The sequence below is a fragment of the Orbicella faveolata genome, unplaced genomic scaffold (genome assembly GCF_042242905.1).
Source record: "Orbicella faveolata isolate gen_17 unplaced genomic scaffold, um_ofav_v1 contig_35, whole genome shotgun sequence".
NCBI lineage: Eukaryota > Metazoa > Cnidaria > Anthozoa > Scleractinia > Merulinidae > Orbicella > Orbicella faveolata.
In genome coordinates, this window is record NW_028301564.1 from 15,670,275 (window position 1) to 15,691,772 (window position 21,498).

Below are 21,498 nucleotides of genomic sequence, written 5' to 3' on the forward strand. Positions count from 1 at the left end.
TGTAGTTCGTTGTTATACCTCAGTGCAAATCCAGACCTCAGAAATCACTAGGAAAACAATACAACAAATACCGCTGCAACTGTATTCGTCGAAAATGTCCACTCTTAGCGCCAATCGTGACTGGTGAGATCACGTTATTTGGACTGTCACGCAACACTTCCAGGTGCACCCGTCCATGAGCAAAGAAATATTCCCGCTATACCCACCCATCCCAACTAGGTTCCACCTCCCAACACCAGCCGAACACGAGCCCTTTTCGTATTTTCAGAAACGTTACCTCCAAACACTGAACTCAAAATGGAAGTAGAGCCAGATAACAACGTTAATCAGAGTGGCTTTCTTACAACATATCCTTCTATTCATTGGCTTTCTTGAATTCTATATAGTCGTTTCTTTTCAGATCCTAATCCAGGCATTTATTCAGTACTGCTTAGTAGCCCCAACCAACCCCCCTCTTATGCTCTGGCTTAGGGGAATAAAACAAAAGAAATTGATTTTTCATCCCTCATCCTTGATACGATTTATTTTATTTTATTCCCCCAAGCCTCAGAGACAAGTTTGAATTTTAATATACTGAAGTTGGCTTGTTTCAAGCCCATCCAAAATCCCCCATAAACCTGTAGAAGTCGAGAACTAATAACCAGGAACTTATGGTATGTGCAGGAAACCTGGTTTAGGTGCATTTGTATAGCCACACAGAAATCAAAGAAACAAATTAATGCTTCAGGCCTGGGAGACACTATATAATCGAGAAAAGATCTTTTTCTGCATACAATTTATTAATAAGAAGATATGGTACATCACAGCTACAACCTAACACAACAGTGAGACTTACTGTAAAAATTCTCACTTTTGGTTCCACAATTAAGGGGTAGAGACTAAGACAAAAACTAATTGAGATTCCCTAAAACAGAATCCAGGAAGGGGGGGGGGGGGGGGGGGGAGATCCAATCGAGGAGAGCAGTGGGTCGGCCAGTCCATGTCAACCCAAAAGAAGTATAAGTGACACTGGCCGGGTCCCCTTTACTCCCCCCTCCCCTTAGACTAGGCAGACCAAGAAACTCCTGAACATTTTAATGAACATGCATAGTAACAAATACAACTGAAAACAGTTTCACAGTTTGAGATTGAACATTGCATATGATTCATTTTAAACTACTGTACCCTACAAATCTTGGTGCAGCTTTAAAAAATGTTCTACGGTATCTTGCATGAAGAAATAGTGGCTACATACATTCAGTGTTGTGTGCTACAAGAAAATACCATTTCTTTTTTCTAATTCAGTACCATGGCAAAGCAAGCATATTTGTCTCTACTATACAATGTTATGCAAAATTAATGTTTAAATTTACACAAATACATGCTCAAAATAGTGTGTGACATGGGTCTCTTTTTCTTACTGACCAAGTACTGCATTTTGGGCTAGAAAATGGCCATATGAATAACGAAGCATTTGTTCTGTCAAAAGTTGTTGAACATGGCATTTATGTTTTTTGTCATTAAAATAGTTGAAAAAATAAAGCTACTTCAAAAACATGCCCAGCTATAATGTATTTCTTCAACACCCACTGGATAACCACCTCTAAGCACTGCTGCACAAAAAAGGAAAGTTACTAAACTGTCCCACCCCCTAACCCCCTGACAGTATATTTTAAGCCCCACCCTGAGAATTGGACAGCCTCTGACAATGAACACTAATTTATGGAGTCCTTCCATTCTCAGACAAAAATGATCACCTGTCAAGTAGATTGTCAATATGTCTCCTACTTTTCTTTACCTATCAACCATAATAATTAACAAGAAGCCCTAACATTAAGCAGCTGCTCCCTTAACCTGTCACATTGTCCTCCTCTGTACGTCACACAATCCGTCCTTGTCACACAATGCCGGGCCATGTTTGAAAATTAAAGAAAGATATGGTTGGAAATTCATCTTTATCATGAATGGAACTTCATTTTCTCTGCTTCAATTTCCTTAGCTCTCTTCAAGATTGCCTCGTTTTTCTGTTTTATTCGTTGAATCCGCTCATCAAGTTCTCTTTCCTTGACAAGACTTGTTGATTCTTCTGCCGTCGATTTCTTTTCAGCATATTGCTTCACTCTTGGAATGACTGCTTCTTTTTGTGGTTTAACTCGTTGAATGTGTGTACTAAGTTCTCGGTCCTTGACAGGTTTTTTTGACTCAGTTACTGTTGATACATTTTTAATATCTACTTCAGTTTGGTCCCCTTTCTTCTCTAAAAGTCGAGATCTCAAATCTATAAGGAAGACAAAAGCAAGAAAACTATGAGAAACTATTGAGTAAAGATATTGTTTCCCAACTGTGCAGTAGACATAACAAGAAACGAGATACCAAAGCAGAGTCAATATCTTTCTTTCTCAAGGGAATATGGCGCAAATTGTTGTGTGAGCTTGGGTGGACCAAGTCATATGCCAAAACATCCCTGTATAGGGCTGAAAGTTGAAATCCATGGTATCGGTTGAGCATTGGGGACTGGCACAGAATTTCCAACGCGGCACAAATTCTCCTTCTGAAATTGTTTTCTTCTCTAGCTATGACAGCCATCTTACTCTCTTCCAACTTGTGACCCGTGTTGTGGCTGTCATAGCTAGAGAAGAAAACAACACGTAATCACTTGAGAAAGAGTCACGCTGTGACAGCGTCAAAAGCTTGTGATCACTAAAAACATTGACTCTGCTGCGGTATCTCATTTCTTATCATAAGAAACTACTTTATCCTTGCCACATCCATTCACTCTGAGACAAATAGCAGATGAGAATAAACGAAACCAACAACTTGGCTACACTGTCTGAAAAAAAATTCGAAAAGCCTTGCTTGCAGGTATGTGAGAGTAAAATAACTGTTTTTGATGCATAGAGTAACTACAACAATAATTATTGCAGCCTCACTTGGATGGGATTCTGGTCAATTTTGTTAATTCAAATCTGTGACCTCCTGCTTAGCAAATCTTAGCTCAACAATTATTATGATAAGTGCTGGACTAAACAGGAACATTTAGTTTAATTTGTTTTGGGGTACAGGAACTGGGGAACCACTTTGCCATCTGACATTTCGAGCAGATGTTGCACACATCATGCCAAACAAACTATGACATTTGGGTTTTGTGAAGTAGTGACCTCAAGCACTTGTAGACTGATACAACCTGTGGCAGGCCCAGTGGTCCATACCCCTGGAGGGTGTTCATTCAAATCCAGTTCACAAAGATCCAGATCTGCCATTGATATAATTATTCAGTAAACAGTCCTAAGAAAATACGCATGCTGATTGGTTAAAATCGTGTTTCAATAACTCAGTAGAAACACAGAACTAGCACAAGCTGTCGATGTAATGATGGCACGAGCAAAGGGAATTACATTTTGCAAAGTTAGCAAGTTGTTTTCCTTTTTTTCCTCGTGGTGTTATCTAAAAGAAATAGAAAACATGTTCTCTGTGTTTCTATCCAGTTATTTAAACACTCGTGGAAGTTTGGGATAACTCGAAAAAGCTACAGCATTTCTCACTCTCCCAAACTTCCACTCATGTTTCTATTTAACAATTAGATTATGAGCTCGAGATTTCTATGAGGTGATGGTTGATGAGGTCGAAGGCTAAATCAACTATCGCCTCAGAAATCGAGAGCGAATTATTTAATTGTTTTAGTAGAATTCTAACTGAAATTAATGCAAATAACGGTTCCCAATTAATTTTCAACACATTATTGAACTTTACGCTTTAACAAAATCACATGTGTTGAATTGTCCTTGGTAAATTTGCAGTTGTTTACCCGCACACAACCATTTTTTTTTTCAATAATTTCAAGTTTTAAAAATCAAGAAACTGTTAATGTCCTTCTTTTAGTCTTCTCAGGAATTTAATTATCCATTTACATATAAACTTTCTTCCAAAACTTCAGAAAAACAATAAAAACGTTGCATTTCGTGGATGACTGACAGCCACTGCACTCTAATGACTGATAGTATACGAGCAGCTCAGCCAATCAGATTGCAGCATTTGCATTAGTATACTAGTAGAATTCTACTAAAACTCGATAGAAACACGGTACATGTATATTTATATAATTGCGAGGTAAATCCAAGCACTCTGATTGGTTCTTTTTTGGTCAAGATTGTGCCATACGGATCGTTTCCATGGGAATGGTCATAAACCATGTATTTTTTGTTTTGTGCCATATCATAAACTACTCAATAACCTAGCTTGCTTGAGCAGTACTGGGAAGTATTGGCCCTTGGTTGTTTTTGTACCAGCCTCACTGCAGTTGGTGTGTACTGCCACTGAATGTTACACCAATAATCCCCAGTACAGCCCTCGTGCCTGGTTAGTAAGAGGTTAATAGTGATATCAATGTACTATAATATTGGACACAAACCTTTAGGTTGTTTGATGATTACACCATCCACATCTCTTTGGAGTTTGGGTTTTAAGACTACTTTAGTCCCATTAGCAACTTTAGTTTCAATAGACAGAGACTTTGCTTGTTTTGTTCTTACAGTTTTCTCCTCAGTGCCACTGTCTCGAGCCTTTCTCTCTTTTCTTGGTGATGTAGACAGTGGTCTTGTATTTAAGTTCTTTTTAAGCTCAAGACGTTCTTTAACACTATTTCTTGTGCTTTCTTTCTTGACTGGTTTATCAACATTTGTTTTAACAACTTTTTCAGTTGTGTTGGATCTAGTTCTTGAGTTTGATCGCGAGCGAGAATGATAATGCCTGCTTTCTCTGTCTCTGCTTTTAGCACTAGAAAACCTATTTTGCTTTCTGTCCCTGCTGTGACTCCTGCAATAACGACTATCACTTCCTCTGTATCGTCTATCTGTTGATGGTGACAATGACCTTCTTTTACTAAATCCTTCCCTAGATCTGTCACGCAAGTGCTGATCTCGCTGTCTGTCACGGTAGGAACGCGATGAAGCTCGAGATCTTTCTGGTGAACGAGAATATCTTTTAGTTCTGTCACTCTCACTGGAGAAACTCCTTTTCCTCTTTTTGCTTTCAGTAGGTATTTTATTCAAACCTATTTTGGACTTCACTACTGGTTGGTTCTCCTCCTCCTCTTCTTCAAAATCACTGTCTTCATCCTCAATACTTAACTGATCAAAGTCCATTTTCTCCTCACTCTCATCACTTTTTAACTTGGGCTCTGTAGATAACAACTTTGATTCTTTGTTAGCAGAAATCTCTACCTTGCTTTCACAGTCAACAGCTTTGCTTGACACTTTCTCATTGCCTTTCTGTGCTGTTTCCTTGACATTTCTTGGTCCTTTAGTCTCTTTAGCTTTTTCCACTGTGTTTTCTTTTGACAGCAATTCTTGAGTTTTGTCTCTTTTGAGGTTTGGCAAAGTCACAAGGTCAGTTTTTTCTGCAGATGGAAGCTTTGAGCTTGAGTTTTTCACAACTTTAAGTGAAGGCTTGGCCACTAAAACAGTAGGTTCTTCATTTTCAGCTTTTACACTGTTCTTTGTTTTGCTCTTTAATGCCAATACTTCTGTGTTTACTTTTTCTGATGAACTTATAGCAGAAGAGACCACAGATTCTTTCTTTTCCATTAAATTACCATTATCCACAACAGGCTGATCCACAATCATTTCACTTTCACATTGATTTTCTTTTGTCATTTCAGTTTCATTTTCAACTTTACCATCACTTTCATTTTCACTATCCGACTGACTAACGACAATACGCTGTGTAGATGTCATTTGGAGTTCATTTAGACTTTCATTATCACTTTCATTCTCTTTGTTCAATCCAGTGTTGTCCTCATATTCATCATCCACAATTTCCAAATGCTCATCCAAGTTGGTAGGCGAATGTGATACTATAGATTCATTTGCAATAGTGATACTGATATCATTTAGGACATTGATTTCGTTAGCTGAATCATTAAGCTCATCTTCCAATGCTTCCAATGCTTCTAAATAATTTTGCGAATTTTCCTGAGTATCTTCAACACTGTCTTCATCACTAAAATCAAGATTGTTTTCTACATCATCTTCATCAGATGAAATGTTATTTTCAATGCCACCCTCATCAGTCAAAACAACATTGTCCCTGAAATCTTCATTATCACTCCAAACACTGTTGTTTTCATCATCAGTCACCACATCATTCTTTTCATCAACATCATCATCATCTACATCATGACCTTCATCTGAATCTTCCTTAGATTCCATTTCCTGTTCATCTCTAGGACTTTCAATTTCAATCTTCTTGTCACTTTCTGCATCATCAATGTCCGAGCCACTGTCATTTGCTTCAGAATCTGGAGGCGTCCTCTCGCTTAAGTCAATTTCTTCATAGTCTGTACTTGTTGAGGAGAAACTCTCTTGTCTTTCAAGAGAGACTACTTGCAAATCAGATTTATCTTTGCGGCCAAGACTTACACGTCGAGTGCTGCTTAAATCTGCCGCAGGCAATCCTTGTTTTGTAAAAGAATTCTAGAAAAGAGAAGAACATACTACTTATCACATACTGTCAACAGGCCAAGGAAAAACTAGTCTTTAAATAAACCTTTTTCTTACTTTTGTGCCTAAGCTCCTTAAAGCAGCAAGCCGCAAAGCTTCCAAATCATCAAAGTCCTCGTCCTCGTCATCCTCACCAATACTTCTGACAATCCTTCTGTTTTCTTGAGACTTGAAAACAACAACAATTATCATTATTATTATTATTATTATTATTATTATTATTATTATTATTATTATTATTATTATAATCAGGTCAATTTGCAATGTCCAAAAACAAAATACATAACCTTCAAATCAAACAGAACTGAAAAACAACTAAGTTATCAAAAGAAAAAGAGGTACTAGATTAGTAATAACAAGCCACACTGGTACAGAGAAGGTTATGACCAAACACAATACTATTATGACAATTTAATATAATTATTAATTAGATCTAATTGGTATTGTTTATGATTAATCTAGCTACTTTTATTGTTACAATCATTTAAAAATTTGAAACGGTTTCGTTCGTACAATTTTGATAGTGAATACTGATCTGTTGTACGGTAAAGTACAGGCAAAATATGAAAGCGACCAAAGTGGAATCGAACAAGCTAACAAACATTTGCAAAAGTAGCATTTAAAATCACTTTATTAATCAGACGATACTCGGTAATTGGTAAAGATGATGCTGTGACGGGAAACACCAATTAGCAGTGCCTTGATCCTGTAAAACAACTTTCAACTTCACAAGACCGAGCTCATTGCGAGCGAAGGTCCGTAAGTTAATTAACTCACCTCGAATTCGTTAGAGACGGCAACCCTGTAAACATCACGCCTGAAAACGTCGTAATCAATCTGAAATCAATCAAACACAGTTCAAAACAAAGGGCTAACATTTCAACTAAACCGAATTAAGTAATTTTTTGTTAAGAATGCCTGCTGTACCTGCTCTACGTCGGCGTCCATCTTGGAAATTTTCGCTATTTCTGGTCCTTGCGCAGAAAACTGCGCATTATTGGATTAGAGGAACCGCTGATAGGCAGGCGCAAATTGACAGGTTTTCTTTCAGAAGTACTCATTTGTTGTATTTGTGTAAGTATGGTAACTGCATTTATATACACTACAGTGCACTACGTCAATTTTAGTCTATTCATATGAACAGCCATTTAAGGGTTGAAGAGTCATGGGGGAAGGTGGGGTATGGTATGTCCATAAGGTTCAATTGGGACTGCAGAGCCCCACCCACCCCTCCACAGACCTAATTTTTTTTCCACCACAAAGGAATTAGAGGTGAAATGTAATACGCTCTATAAATGACCACGTGGCGGATCTAGGGGAGGGACCCAGCCCCCCTATTTTGGGTAAAAAAAATAAATTACAGAAGGAAGAAAAGCTGGCAGGGCAAGCAAAAAAAAACAAACAAAACACCACGCCACCCCACCCACCCTCTCCTTAGCTCAAGGTCTGGATCCACTACAGGTATTAAACAGATACTTTTTATGTGGTTGAAACATGGTTCTGGGTTAAAACCATTATATCAGCTATTTCTTTTTCTTTTTTCCTTAAACTGGAGAATACTCCCAGTTTCCAAAATTTGCATAAAATTTTTCACATCCTGATCAAAGCTATAACAAAATTCACAAACCCGATTGGGTATCAACAGGCCTAACAGTTAGCACAAATAGGACACTGTACGCTAGCCTGAAATGTCAGTCAACTCCCACCCCAAGCCTAATTCCTGGGCAAGACACCCCCTGGGGATTAGGATGAGGGCAGATGACTGACAAGTCCAGGCTTAGGATATGCTTCATTTTACACATCCGTTCTTAGGCAGATGTACTTGAATTTATTCCTTTTCCTGTACATCTTGATCAAAATGTACTTAAATTGTTAAAACTTTTAATTTTTATCAAGATATTCAACCAATAATAATTATGGCCATCAAATTCTATCTTGATCTTTAAATTAAAGAATTTTTTTACTTATGAGAGGTTAGCTTGTTTGAAATTGGGGCCAGGAGTTAACCGCTGTCCTTAGTCTTGGCTTGACTTGGGGAGAGGAAAGTTTTAAAGTTAGCTTCACATGGCTGGATAGGCAATGTGACTATACAGTGGAATCTTGATATAATGAAGAGCCAAAGAACTGGCAAAATATGGTCACTATAACGAGGTTTCGTTATATCAGAGTTTTTCCCATATATTTTATTATTTACTAAGGCAAAGAATAGCGTTCATTATACTGAGACTTTGTGAAATAGAGGTTCCCCCGTAGTTTTCCATCATATACATGTTGAACCAAATAATGAATGTTGGAAATGGTGTCACTTTTGATAAAACATTTTATTTTTTTCCCTGTGTTAATCATTTACCAGGGTTTTCACAATTCAAGATTATCATGTAAAGACTTTACAATGGTATGTACACTCATTTAACTTAGTCTTTTACAAATAGTCTATTGCAAAAGTAGTCTATTACAAAAATGGTCTATTACAAAAGTAGTCTATTACAAAAATGGTCTATTACAAAAGTAGTCTATTATGAAAGTGGTCTAATACAAAAATGGTCTATTACAAAATATAACAGGTCTATAAGTGTTTGCAAATACCACACAATCCATTACATATTTACATTTCAAAACACAATGATGTGACTTTACCTCACCTTGCACATCAAATCACTTATCGGCATATGAAAATACTCCTTCAAAAGCAAAATAGAATAATTGTAAACTTTTCTGATTTCCGTTTTAGGCCTGCGAGCGATTTTATCTTAAGTATTTGATTGTACATATACACTTCAATCTGCTCTTGATAAATCAGTTACTTTTATGAGCTGCAGCAATTTACCAGAAATTGCATGATTGTTGTCTTAAGGTTCTTTCCCTGAAAGAATATCTGCATAGTTTGTAATGTCATGAAGGTCAAGCACACAATATGTACATCTTGATCTATCCACTACAGCTTACACAAGCCTCGGGATTTTTAAGAGAGCAAGCAATGGCTTCTTCTTTCTGCTCTGCAGTCTTGGTTGTCTTTTTGAGAGATTGTTGGTCCACTGTAAATTGAATTGCATTTGCGGCAGGACGAGTACGTAGGTAGTACATTCCTGTCTTGAGACCCTAGAAGATTTAATTCATAGAACTCTTTGAATTACACTGTAGACTCAACGAAGGTGAATAATTTCTAGAGTCGTTGCACTCTGTTTGCATACGAACAGCAATGAGAATCAATGTGCTCTCGGCTAGGGAAAGACATTTCACTCTCACACTGCATCTCTTTGACCAGGAGTGTAAAAACAATGGTGGTAACCAGCAAACTGTGAGAGAGATGGGGGTTATGCCGTGATGAAGTAGCATTTGTCAGGGATTTCATCAAGGGCTGAGCACCAGCCAAATTGACTGGCTATGGGGATGGTTTTGCCCACCTAGGTTGACCATCACCATTGACCATCTTTGAGGCCTTATACACCACTCTGACACAAGGACTTAGATGAGGTGAAGGTTTTCTTATAAACAAGTTCAGTTCAAAAAGGTTTTGTTGGCCTGAGAAAACCAGTTGTCCTTCTGCTGAGAACGTTAATGAAACCCTGCATTGCAGAAAAGCAATAGTCCCTGTCACCATGCAACAAGCTCCAGAGGTGTGGGCCACTTTATCTAAAGTCAGACTTTTAGTATCTGGCAAGATATTGATGCAACTTTGTATCTATTTTAGGCAACCAGCATTAACAAGCATTGAATTACCTTTTTCCAGCCATAGAAGTGCATGCTTGTCAGCTTGCCATAGTTAGGTTCAGCAAAGAACACATTGAATGACTGACTTTGATCAATGAATGCTCCTCTGTCAGCTGCCATATCTATGAGAGTCCTCTGGGAAATTTCCCAAACTGTCTTGTACAATGGTTTAAGATCATCAGGGATCTCGTCAATGTGCTGAAGGATTCAAGAGGGAAATACAGGTTGAGTAATGTGGTATTATGATAATACAAAGAAACCTGACAGTGGCATGCAAAGGAAAGAAGTATGTTTGAGTGGAAGAAATGGCTAGTGCAGTCCATGTTAGGATATGGTATTATTTCATTAACACTTTTGTCAGAACCTGCAAAATTATAATTGTGGTTGACCGCTGAACATGAAGATTAACTCTGAATTTTCCCTGATTTTTCGACAACTTTCTTACAACCAAATGCAATGGCAACAGCTAACACACCAAAGAGCCCCTGTTTTGGTTGAAAACATACATATTAGCACAATGTAAAGGTACCTGAATGGAGCCATTAGCAGCTACAAGTTTGTTTTTTAATGTTTCATTCCATAAACCTCTCTCTGTCAAGTCTTTTAGCAGATGGTGATTTACAATCTACAAAATGAAAAAGCAGTTCATGCCTTTGGTTACAGTGTAATAAACAACATACATACATACTTACGTACATACATTTTGGTTATTTTATCAACACTTATTATTAATTTGTTTGTTTTTCCATGACAACACAAACTTCACCAGGGAATTGATAAGAGGTGGATGCATTACTAATTTGGATATTTTTGTCAAAGGTATTTTTTTGTGAAATTTCCAGGACAGACTATATGTCTGTCATCAGGTTTCCATGTCCACACATACATGTATAGCAGGGGTCATTCACAAGGGGTCGATTAGTATTATTTTGATGGTTATAAGTCAACCTTTGTGTACAGTTCAAACACAAAATTATTATTAATACCTGAAATTCCCCTGAAAGAACACGTCTTGAGTAAATGTTGCTTGTGTATGGCTCAAAAGATTCGTTATTGCCAAGAATCTGTGCAGTGGAAGCTGTTGGCATTGGTGCCAACAATAAACTGTTCCTCAATCCATACCTTAAAACAAACAAGAAAACCAACATAAAAAATTATATTTGTCTCCACTACAGTAATATTAACAGCACCAGATTCAAACACCAAACCCCAAAAAATGATTTGCCCACATTTGTAACACTGCACTGAATTCAAAATCAAAACAATGTGTTTCAATTAAAATTTGAGTTATACCTTTATGTTCAGAATCACGGCTCAAAAAAACCCCCGTCCGGTTGTCCGGGACAAGTAGATTTTCCCTTCAGGCAAGTAACTTTCTCTCCTTACTTGCCCCAGGGGCAAGGACCCAGGCAAGCCGTTCGCCAACTAAATTTTTGATAACGCAGAATGATTTCATTGTAATAGAAAAGCCTTTTTCCCCCTTATACGAGGCATGTCTGTGTGTCTCTTGTCTGTCCCCTCTGGCCTCCTAGAACTGAAATGCACCCCCACCCCCCACCCCCCACCTTACCTTTGGAATTCCAATCAAACGAAATCCCCCCCATGCCTTTGGATTAGCAGTTCAAAAAACCCCCCTTGCCCTTGGAATCCCAAAAAGCCCTCCCTGACATTAGGTATGGATACTTTCTGGAATTGTCCATTGCTATTTTAGTGAGAAATTAGTCAGATTTTAATCACTCCTGGGATTTAAAGGGTTAAGCATATCATAGTCATGTTGCTGCCAGTTAGTCTTAGCCTCCTCTCTTCCACAGTATATAATTATACACTCTACTCCCACATTAATACAAGAGTTGTTCTTACTTTTTTATATCTGCCTTCAGTGCTGCCCAGTCCCACAGATCTGTAGGAGTCACTCCCCAGAGATCATACTGAAGTTTCTGTTAGATAACAGACACTATTAATAAACATGGTGAAATATAATGTTTTTGAATTAACAAATGTAGGTTCAAAAAAGTCAAGTGCAAATTTCACCCAACATTTTGCCAAGGAAGCAAAAAACAACAAATAACTTTTGGTTTGAAAAATCAGAATTCTACTGTCACATACTGACTTCTATGTTCCAGTAGAAATGATACAAAATTTAATATAGAATTATTGAAATACTAGAGAACACATCAACATTTATTTTTAAAAACTTGCTATATCATGTCCCCGACAAGTAAACACTGTTGGGCACAAAATAAAAGTAACCATATCACTGTCTGAACTAGTGAATATTGCTAACCCCCTTTGACGACTATTCTAGGACGGTATTAAAATAAGTAGTCCTAAGGTGAAATCAATATTTACCCCTTGGCTTGCAGGCGATCCTTCATAAGTTTCATAAACTCCTTTCTCTTTGGCCAACTGGCAAGATGCCTAGTGAGAGACAAATAATATTTATTAAACCACAGCACACAAGATCAAGAGTTGGATGGAGATAGGATGAGTTGAGTCACTGATGTTGAGATTAAAATTAAATACAAACATAACTTACTGTTAGTGCTCCATAGTAGATTGTCTCAAATATTTTTTTGTTCAATTCTTTGGCCTCATCACTTTCAAATGGATATCTCATAAGAATGAAGGCATCGGCCATTCCCTGAAATTGCAATAAACACACGGTTTTTTTAAGGTGCTGTTACAACTTGTCAACTTGCCCAATGGGTAGTGCAATGGACTCGGGGGACCAAGCAGTCTGGGTTCAAGCCCCAGCTGAGGTAACTGTGTTCATGGTCAAGACGCATCACTCGCACGATATTTCTCTCTACCCAGGTGTATGAATTCACCACTAGGGGGTAACCATGTGATGGACTGACATCCCATTCAACCTGGGAGAGGGGGTGGGGTTGGGGGGTTGGAAATACTCCCAGTCGTTTAGGCTACAGAAACCGAGATTAACTCAGCTGGCCGTCTGGACCACTTTTCCAGAGACATTTTACCTTACAAACTGCAAGAACAATTTCCCTGTGTAACATGTCTTAAGGGTTAGTAAATGGTTTGAATATGGTAAATAGGCTGGGGTTAATACCTTGTCAAAACAAACCATGTTTAAAGATATATTTGTTGGTCAAATTAGCACAAGGTATTCCTATATTTAATTTTCCACAAGTGATTTTACCTGTACTCCAATGCCGATAGGCCTGTGTCTCTTGTTTGATCTTTCAGCCTGATGAAACAAAAATAAGATTAATGAAGGGAAGGTAATAAGTAAACAAATAAACTAATTACAAGTTGCTGTCAATGATAATCCACTGAATTGCACATTACTTGTAAGCTTCTACTATAAGCAGAGTACCATATACAAAAATCAATTTTTTCAAACACACCTCCTTCACTGGATAGTAGTTGATATCAATTATTTTGTTTAAGTTGCGTGTTACCACCTGTCAAAAAAAGACAGAACAAATAAGACAACTTAATCTGAAGAAATCACAGTCTGCAGCTATAACTAAGGTACATGTAATATGCAAAGTCAATTTTTCTTTTTCACTTTCTATAATTTTAGCACGTATTTACCTGGGTAACCTCAAAGAGTTTTTGGAAATTAAACTGTACTGGCCTTTCATCAGTCATAACAAATTTGTTGAGTGCAAGTGAGGCCAAGTTACAGACAGCAACCTGTATGAGAAAGAGAAAAGCATTTTACATGTATGCCACTAACAGCTTCTGATGGCAATCAGAAGTTTCATCAATGTTTCACAAGGAAGGCAACTGGTCTTCAAAGACAGGGAAAACATTTTGAACTGAACCTTGTTGTAGGGAAAATGTTTCTCTAGATGGTCAAACCAGGCAGGCAAAATCGCTACTTGGGAGTTTCTGGGGTTCAGAATTGCAGACTATCTTTCAGATAAAAAAGATTGAGAGCACAAAAGAAAACAAAAAATTGACTGCCATTTTTAACTTAAAATAAGTAACAATATGCTATTAAGGAAACATACTTCATCTGGACTGCTGTACTCCACAATTTCTGTGCAAAGATTGCTGCATTTGATGGTTCCAACATTCTAATAGTGAAGTAAACATTTTAGTGTTAGAGTAAATAAATTTACTTGTTTGTACAATTTTTTTTAAGAAAACGATCATTCCAAGGAAATGAAGAGAAGATATGATCAACTACTTAGTATACAGGAGATCAGTTTGCTTGTATCAGAAGATTATGTTATGAGAAGATTCTGTTCTTCTACAGTGGCTTGTGAGCAGCTCAATAGCACAGCAAGATCAAGCTCAGAGGAGGCAGGGCAGCTTTTAACATCCCCACCCCAACACTCACATTGCACAGTCAAGTGTTTCTTAGACAGACTATCAGGTTGTTATACTCGGGAGCAGAGCACATTGCACACACAATGGAAAGGAGTCTACCCTGAAGAGAGGAAGAGATGATGATGGGCAGGGCTTGAAAAAAACTTGAATTCTAGCTTGCCCTTTGGACAAGCAGCTCTTAAATTTTGCTTGCCTGGGCAAGTCTAGCTTACTTTTGTTATTTAGTTAGTAGACAACTTGTCTGGGCCCTTGCCTATCAGGCAAGTGACAATGAAAAGTTACTTTGCCAGCAGGAACCTGTACTTCTCCCAGACAGCACATTCCAACCTGGTGATGGGAAGGAGATGGAGCAGAAATGGCAATGGCAGCAATGATAGCATACCTCATCAACTCACCTGTTGGTTACTCTTTCTGTTGCATGCATCTTTGTATAACATGTATGGTGTGCCAGTCTCTGTCTGTGCTTCCAAGATCGCAAACCACAGCTTTTGAGCTTTGATTTGTCGGCGGAATTTTCCTTGCTCCTCGTAGCTGTGTTAGGTTAAAGAGCAATATGAAAAATTGTCCCCATGGTACAGAATGAACAAGCATTCCCACTAGCTCCACTTATTCCAAACATGAAACCAGAATTCAGACAGTCAAATCAACTAATCAAGGAGTTTCCTAAGGCTTTTCAATGACAAAATTGATCTCCCAACTCAAACTTTCAAAGACACGTGACAACCTGTACAGTATAAATACTGTTATATGTTAAAGTCATGAGCAGCACACACCCTGGAAACCTTCGCAGTCCTTCAGAGCATCAAAATCAGTGTTATCAAATCACCACCACTGGACATCCTTTCCATCAGGCATTGCATGTCAATGATAAACCAGTGACTGAGCACCAACTAATAATGATTTAGTAAAATACCTTTCATAAAGCTTGTCAAAAGCTTCTCCCCAGCAGTCCTGTAGACCAGGGCACTCATTAGGACACATAAGTGACCACATCCCATCACTCTCCACACGCCTCATAAAGAGGTCAGGAATCCACAAAGCATAGAACAAGTCACGAGCACGCTAGACAGAAAAGAATATCACAATAAATTGGTAAAATCTTGACTTGGGTGGGGGGCTTCTGCCTTCAAGGCTGCCATAAGATGCCAGTAGCTAATTATTACTAATTGGAACTGGTATCTTGACGTTTCTATATAACCAAACCACAACAGTCAAAGGAGGCCCGTCTTGAAGTCACCATCACCTACAAGTACTTTCATTGTACAGCCATGTTTTTAAAAAGCTTTAGTAATGTCCCTCTGCATGGATACCATTGGGCAGTGAAAAGCAAAATAGATCTCTTCCTATACCTGTTCTTCTTTTCCTGTGTTCTTCCTTAAGTCCAAGAAATCAAAGATATCGCTGTGCCAGGGTTCCAAGTATATAGCAAAGGCTCCTGGTCTCTTGTTGCCTCCTTGGTCAACATACCTTGCAGTCGCATTGTAAACCCGCAACATCGGTACCAGACCGTTTGAGACTCCATTGGTCTGGTTGAAATGGAAATAGACAAAAATTTTGTCTAGTTTTATCAAAAAATGATAAACTTTTAGTTTTAATTGTACCGGACATTTTTGATACCTGCTGTAATAAGCTATTTAATGTTTTCCTGGCCAACACGGTAGTTTGAAACTTCTTTTTCCACGCTACTTTCTGTCTTTTTTTTTCTTATGCCCATGCAGAGCCATGGCAAAAATTATTTAGTTCAACTTACATTAATAAATTTCTTTCTTCTGTGCAAATATTTAATAAATAAATGAATAAATAAAAATCAAATGATGTTTGTGAGATTACCTCCTCAAGGTAGCTGCACCCAACAAACAGCAATATGATGTTCAAAAATAATTAGCCTGGTTTTTACCTCCTTTTTAGCTACTTTGCATACAAATTTAAAAATTATATAACTGATACAAAATAAAATAAAACCATGGCCTTACCCCTGCTATGTAGCTCCCAGCAGCTCTGATATTATGCACATTAATACCAATTCCACCAGCTGATTTTGAGATTCTAGCACAAGTCATCAGCGTTTCATAAATGCCATCAATGCTGTCATCTGACATTGTCAGCAAGAAACAGCTTGACAGCTGTGGTTTACAAGTGCCAGAATTGAAAAGTGTCGGTGAGGCATGTGTGAACCACTTCTCAGACATCAAATTATAAGTTTCAATGGCAGCATCAATGTCATCCTTGTGGATTCCAACTGAAACTCGCATCAACATGTGTGCTGGCCTTTCCGCCACTTTGCCGTTGATCTTTAGCAGGTAAGATCTCATTAAGGTCTGCAAAATATTAGGAACACCTTTTATTTATACAAACGTAAGAGTGGAAAAGACAGTTTTGATGGACAAAAAAAGTTTGACATACCTTCACCCCAAAGTAATTGTAGTGATAGTCACGGTCATAAATGATAGCAGAGTTGAGTCTCTGAAAAAGGGAGCAATGTAATTTTTTTAGAAACTCGGACCAAGTTTACTAATTAAAACAGGGAAGTAATCATTGATTTTGTTTAGCAATGTCACCAATGTGCTGAAAGAATTGCTATATTATCTCAAATAAAGCATCTATATAGCATCAGCAGTCTTTGTGTTCACTTTTCTGTACACTTACCAAATAACAAAATTAAAAACTGAAACTACATTAGATCACAATTAATAGAATTTTCAAAGTCTTAAGAAGAATTTGAGTTTTTTTCACTTACATCAGCATTATTCATGATGATCTCATGTGTCTCCTTAGAGATCAGTGGAGAATGTTTCCCATTCTTAGGGTTGACATAGTTGTACAGATCCGTCATTACATCTGAGAAAATATAGAATGCTCTTATTAACAAAAAAGACAAAAGGGAAATACAATGTAGGGAATAAACCTAACCTTCATAAGAAAGATTATGTGCATTTAATAGATTGTTTTCATGTGACGTCATCACTTTCTAAAATCAAAAACGAAAGAGCCACCAAAGTTTTTGTCCTCATCAGGCACAAGAGGCGGTATATTTATATCTGCTTACAATTTTACAGCTCAATAGCATGCTTTGTTGGAATCCAGAGCATTTTGAATTTCAGGGTTATGGAGGTGCATGACACAAGGCTATGATCGTGTTTGTCGAAAAATATATACTTATCCCATGATTTTGAGCCTTTTTAGAAGTTAAAGCATTAGGAAAAATGCTTATGTAAATGCTTGTTTGATCAGTACTGATAATCAGTCGCCTCGATAGCCAAAGTAAGGTCAAAATAATAATAATCATAAAGATCTTTCAACAGGGAGCCCACTTCACATACATGTGGTTTTCAGTGGGGCCCTGCAAAAATAAAATTGCAAAAGCTAAAGAAATAGTAGATTAAAAATAATAACATTTAACCATTGTACTAATAGAAATATAGAAAACAGTAAAAAAAAAAAAAAAAGATAATTAAAAATTAAGAAATACCCCTAATTCGACTTTTAAAATTAAAAATACTGATACTGTTCCTAACTTCATCGGGTAAAGTGTTCCATTCATTAACGGCATTGTAAATAAGACGCTTTTGTCCCCAGGAGCGACGGGATGGAGGCTTACAAATGTTGTCTTTACTTCTCATGTTATACCCATGAATATCTTTAAAACTACAAAAATTAAAATCCCAGTCAATTAAACCATTTAAGGCCTTATTATTATTATTATTATTATTATTATTATTATTATTATTATTAAAACCTAAACTAGATTGAAACAGCCCATACTAAAAAAAAGCTTTTAGAAATACAGCGTGAGCAATCTTTTCTGATGGGAAATTGCAAACTGATCCTACAAGCATTAACGCCAGCTGTTTATACTATTTTCCAGCCGCCATATTGGTGTACCACGGAGGTACACCAACATGGCGTTTTCATACTGCGCTCTGTAAATATCGGCAAAACATTTTGACGAATATCTGAAGTTTGGGGAAACACACAGGCCTAAAACTTGGAGAAGTGGCTTATTTAGTTATCTTCTATAACATCATAATTTCATAGTTTTTTCCACCGGATGGTTTTCGATTTATTTTTTTATTGTGTGACAGTGAAAACGATCTATAGAGATCAGAAGTGATGAGACATGAGACCAATGTTGCTGTCAAAATTTTCCCATTATCAAGGTTTGCAATGTGATTTTTGTTGCCATCCTTGTACCAATCAAACAATAAAATTCCATGACTAGATAAGACATTTTGTGTCCTAGGACACTAGATTATATATTAATTGGAGACTTAAATATCCCCCAAGCCACCGCACCCCCCTACCCCTGCACATTAGACATTTTAAATCTACCATTGGACAAATTCCCATCCCCAGGGGAACATCAACAAGTAAAATGTCTGGGGTATACCAGGGGGGATGTTGATCAATACATTAAGTTATAAAGCCTACCACTAAACAACTTCTTTGTTTCCTTCTGGAGATTAGAAACTTCAATTCTGGCTGCAAGGATGGCATAGTCAGGGTGAATAGTGGTCATTGATGCAGCAACCTCTGCAGCAAGGGTGTCCAGTTCTGTTGTTTGTACTCCAGGATAGATTCCAGCGATAACTTTCTTGGTGATTTCAAACTGAATTAAAAAAAAAAAAATAGAAAACAAACATTTTTTTAATTATTGCTGATGATGTGGAAGACCAATAAATTTCTTACAATCTTCAGGGCTGTGTTTGTAACGTGGTCTATTACTATATTTTAACATTTAAGGTGGTTACAAATTAATCATCAAAGTTTGACCACATGGAATAAGAATGAGCAAGTAAAATGAATGAAAGTGAAGTGAAATGAGCAAAATGAATCCATTTTGCTGTAATCTCGTCGTAAATATACATGAAAGTGATTTTTCCATAATTTTGCAACGTGTTCGAAAAAAGTAAAAAAACGCTTTACAAGTTTGCAGAGCTAGATTTTGCAATCATCTGATCATAAGCTTATAGTTGAAAGTACAATGTACATTTGCTTTGTGATGTGATAATGATACGGCGACGTTAGACATTTCGCGCCTTTCTCGGAGAAATATCTCGACTCCTGCCAAATGTAGAAACCCTCAATTATTTAATGTGTTTAACTTAATTAAACTTACGCTTAAACTGACATTTTCCTAGTTAAGTATCGATATTTAGGCTTGTAAATTCGATTTTTGCCCGCGTACTCGTGTGATCGATTCAACAGGTACTGAAGGCTCGTTGGTTTCAAAACAATCGAAGATCGAAGGGCATTTCTTAAATTATAAACGTCTCAAAGGTTTGAAATCAAGGCCGTAGTGTTCAAATTAGTGTGATCCGGTATCCACCGCTACAAAGGTAAGCTTGAGGCACGAACGTTTGAAATTGCGCGCGAAAATCCTTGAACCCTATGCGAAGACGACAAAAGTATTTCGAGTTCCTAAAGATTTTCGAATGGATTGCCCAAAAATTGAAAGCCTGTTGAAGAAAGATATACGATTTGCGACGAAATATGGAAGGTTTGTTCAGTTCGTTTGTACTTTGGCGCCAAAAGAGAAACCATCGAGCGACCATGTTGATTTTGATCGATTCGCGGGGACGAGCTAGCGCTTTCATAGAAAATTTAACTTACCGGACAGACAAATTCGGACAGGCCATAGCTTAGTCTTTGGATCCGTGCAGTAATCTTGTCCAAAAAAATCTCCTGACGCTTTTTATCTGAAAGAGAAGAAGATCATTGAGTTTAACCAAGATACTGAATACAAACAGGCGACCAAGATGTCGGTCGTCCCGTGGAATAACTCAAAACTCACTGCGTTTGATGACGTAGTTGAACAAGTTTTCAGGTGACTCCTCTTCTTTCAGATTGTCAGCCATGTTAAAACGAAACTTCTACAGCTAAGAACGAGTACAAAGCAAAATTGAGGAAGAAAATCTTGACCGAAGTAGACCTTGCGCGCGAGGTGAGGAAAGTGGTTTGAAGTTGGCGCGCTCCGAGATTTTCAATCAATTCAAGTTTTCCCGCGTGCGATAACCAGCAGCCAATCAGGGACAGTTAAGGGACGTTCGATGCCCAAATACGGATAAACTGTCCAGTTTCCCTTCTTTCCTACTTTCTTCCTCTTTGAATTTCTTTCAGAAAGTGTAAATATTATCGGCTCAGCGTCCCATGCCTTGCAGAATTTCTTGCTTGTCCTAAGAGTTCCTCTGAAAAGTTCAATTAATCACGCTTTACTATGTTTCACTTTCACAAATACAGAAAAAACTCTTTCTTGGCAATCCCTGGAGCTCCTTGGGGTCGGGCCGATTATGTCCACGAGTTGCTCGATGTTGCTCAAACCATTGTTTCGTAGCATGATCGATGCCTCGACAGTTTCTTCCAAAGCTGTATCTTGCTGCTTTGAAAACGCTTCCTCGAATAGACTAAACACAAGTCCAGCTGAGGCGAAATTTTGAATGGTCAAATCGCTCCTCCGCCATTTTAATTGCGCAACTTCATCCCCAGGGTCCTCTGTCTATTTTCTCGAGGTAGAGAGAGGACCCTGGAGCGAGATTGAGACAGCCGCTGGCTTAAGAAGATCGCCCTGGCTTAAGCCACAGGCTCACCAAGCTCCTGCGAAACACATTTTGTAGAAAAAAGTAAACGGTAATAAATCAATGAAAACACATGAAAACTGATCCCATTTTAAGAAATAGCTTAAAATTGTTTAAAATTCAAAAAGTTGACGGTAAGAAAACACGCTGTTCGTAAATATGGGAGGTTGCCAAAATGTTGCGGAGAAACTTACCGGGGCAACTTGTGGACGTCTCTAGATCTGGAGGCATAAAACGAATCAGGCAGGTGAATCGACTGACTACAAAATGTTCCGCACGCGTTTGCAAAAATTACACACAAATGATGCAAGGTACCGCAAACGAAACAAAAAAAAATTGAAGTAAAAACTAACGGTAAAAGCGCGCGACGTTTCGACCGAGCTTCGGTCATTATCAATCTTAAAAGTGAAGATAACTGCGAAGTGAATTATTATCAA

At 37.8% G+C, this 21,498-nt stretch overlaps 2 protein-coding genes across 2 annotated transcripts; both read right to left on the reverse strand.

Annotated features, from left to right (window-relative positions):
- Nucleotides 1-760: 760 nt before the first annotated feature.
- On the reverse strand, nucleotides 761-7,447 carry LOC110066074 (uncharacterized). Its single transcript, XM_020773274.2, has 5 exons — nucleotides 7,404-7,447; nucleotides 7,254-7,313; nucleotides 6,534-6,644; nucleotides 4,388-6,449; nucleotides 761-2,257 (listed from the first exon to the last, which is right to left on the reverse strand). The coding sequence occupies exons 1-5, from the start codon at nucleotides 7,422-7,424 to the stop codon at nucleotides 1,938-1,940; spliced, it is 2,574 nt and encodes an 857-aa protein (XP_020628933.2). The 5' UTR covers nucleotides 7,425-7,447; the 3' UTR covers nucleotides 761-1,937.
- A 1,331-nt stretch (nucleotides 7,448-8,778) lies between these two features.
- LOC110066075 (ribonucleoside-diphosphate reductase large subunit-like) lies at nucleotides 8,779-20,991 on the reverse strand. The gene is made up of 20 exons (XM_020773275.2): nucleotides 20,281-20,991; nucleotides 20,100-20,185; nucleotides 18,918-19,095; nucleotides 17,227-17,327; nucleotides 16,893-16,952; nucleotides 16,463-16,807; nucleotides 15,839-16,015; nucleotides 15,403-15,551; nucleotides 14,885-15,020; nucleotides 14,168-14,233; nucleotides 13,746-13,847; nucleotides 13,556-13,612; nucleotides 13,348-13,395; nucleotides 12,724-12,828; nucleotides 12,537-12,605; nucleotides 12,048-12,124; nucleotides 11,174-11,309; nucleotides 10,717-10,812; nucleotides 10,197-10,385; nucleotides 8,779-9,575 (listed from the first exon to the last, which is right to left on the reverse strand). Exons 1-20 carry the CDS (start codon nucleotides 20,342-20,344, stop codon nucleotides 9,405-9,407), a joined length of 2,412 nt encoding a protein of 803 aa, XP_020628934.1. The 5' UTR covers nucleotides 20,345-20,991; the 3' UTR covers nucleotides 8,779-9,404.
- Nucleotides 20,992-21,498: the final 507 nt, after the last annotated feature.

What these genes read in the sequence shown, in the direction of transcription:
- LOC110066074 (XM_020773274.2), bottom strand. Translation starts at nt 7,424, where the DNA reads ATGGACGCCGACGTAGAGCAG. An exon ending in TGGACGCCGACGTAGAGCAG is followed by an intron (nt 7,314 to 7,403) that starts GTACAGCAGGCA and finishes GATTGATTTCAG; the next exon opens with ATTGATTACGACGTTTTCAG. An exon ending in CCGTCTCTAACGAATTCGAG is followed by an intron (nt 6,645 to 7,253) that starts GTGAGTTAATTA and finishes GTTGTTTTCAAG; the next exon opens with TCTCAAGAAAACAGAAGGAT.
- LOC110066075 (XM_020773275.2), bottom strand. Translation starts at nt 20,344, where the DNA reads ATGGCTGACAATCTGAAAGAAGAGGAGTCACCTGAAAACTTGTTCAAC. An exon ending in CAACTACGTCATCAAACGCA is followed by an intron (nt 20,186 to 20,280) that starts GTGAGTTTTGAG and finishes CTTCTCTTTCAG; the next exon opens with ATAAAAAGCGTCAGGAGATT. An exon ending in CTGGGAGCTACATAGCAGGG is followed by an intron (nt 16,016 to 16,462) that starts GTAAGGCCATGG and finishes CATTTCAACCAG; the next exon opens with ACCAATGGAGTCTCAAACGG.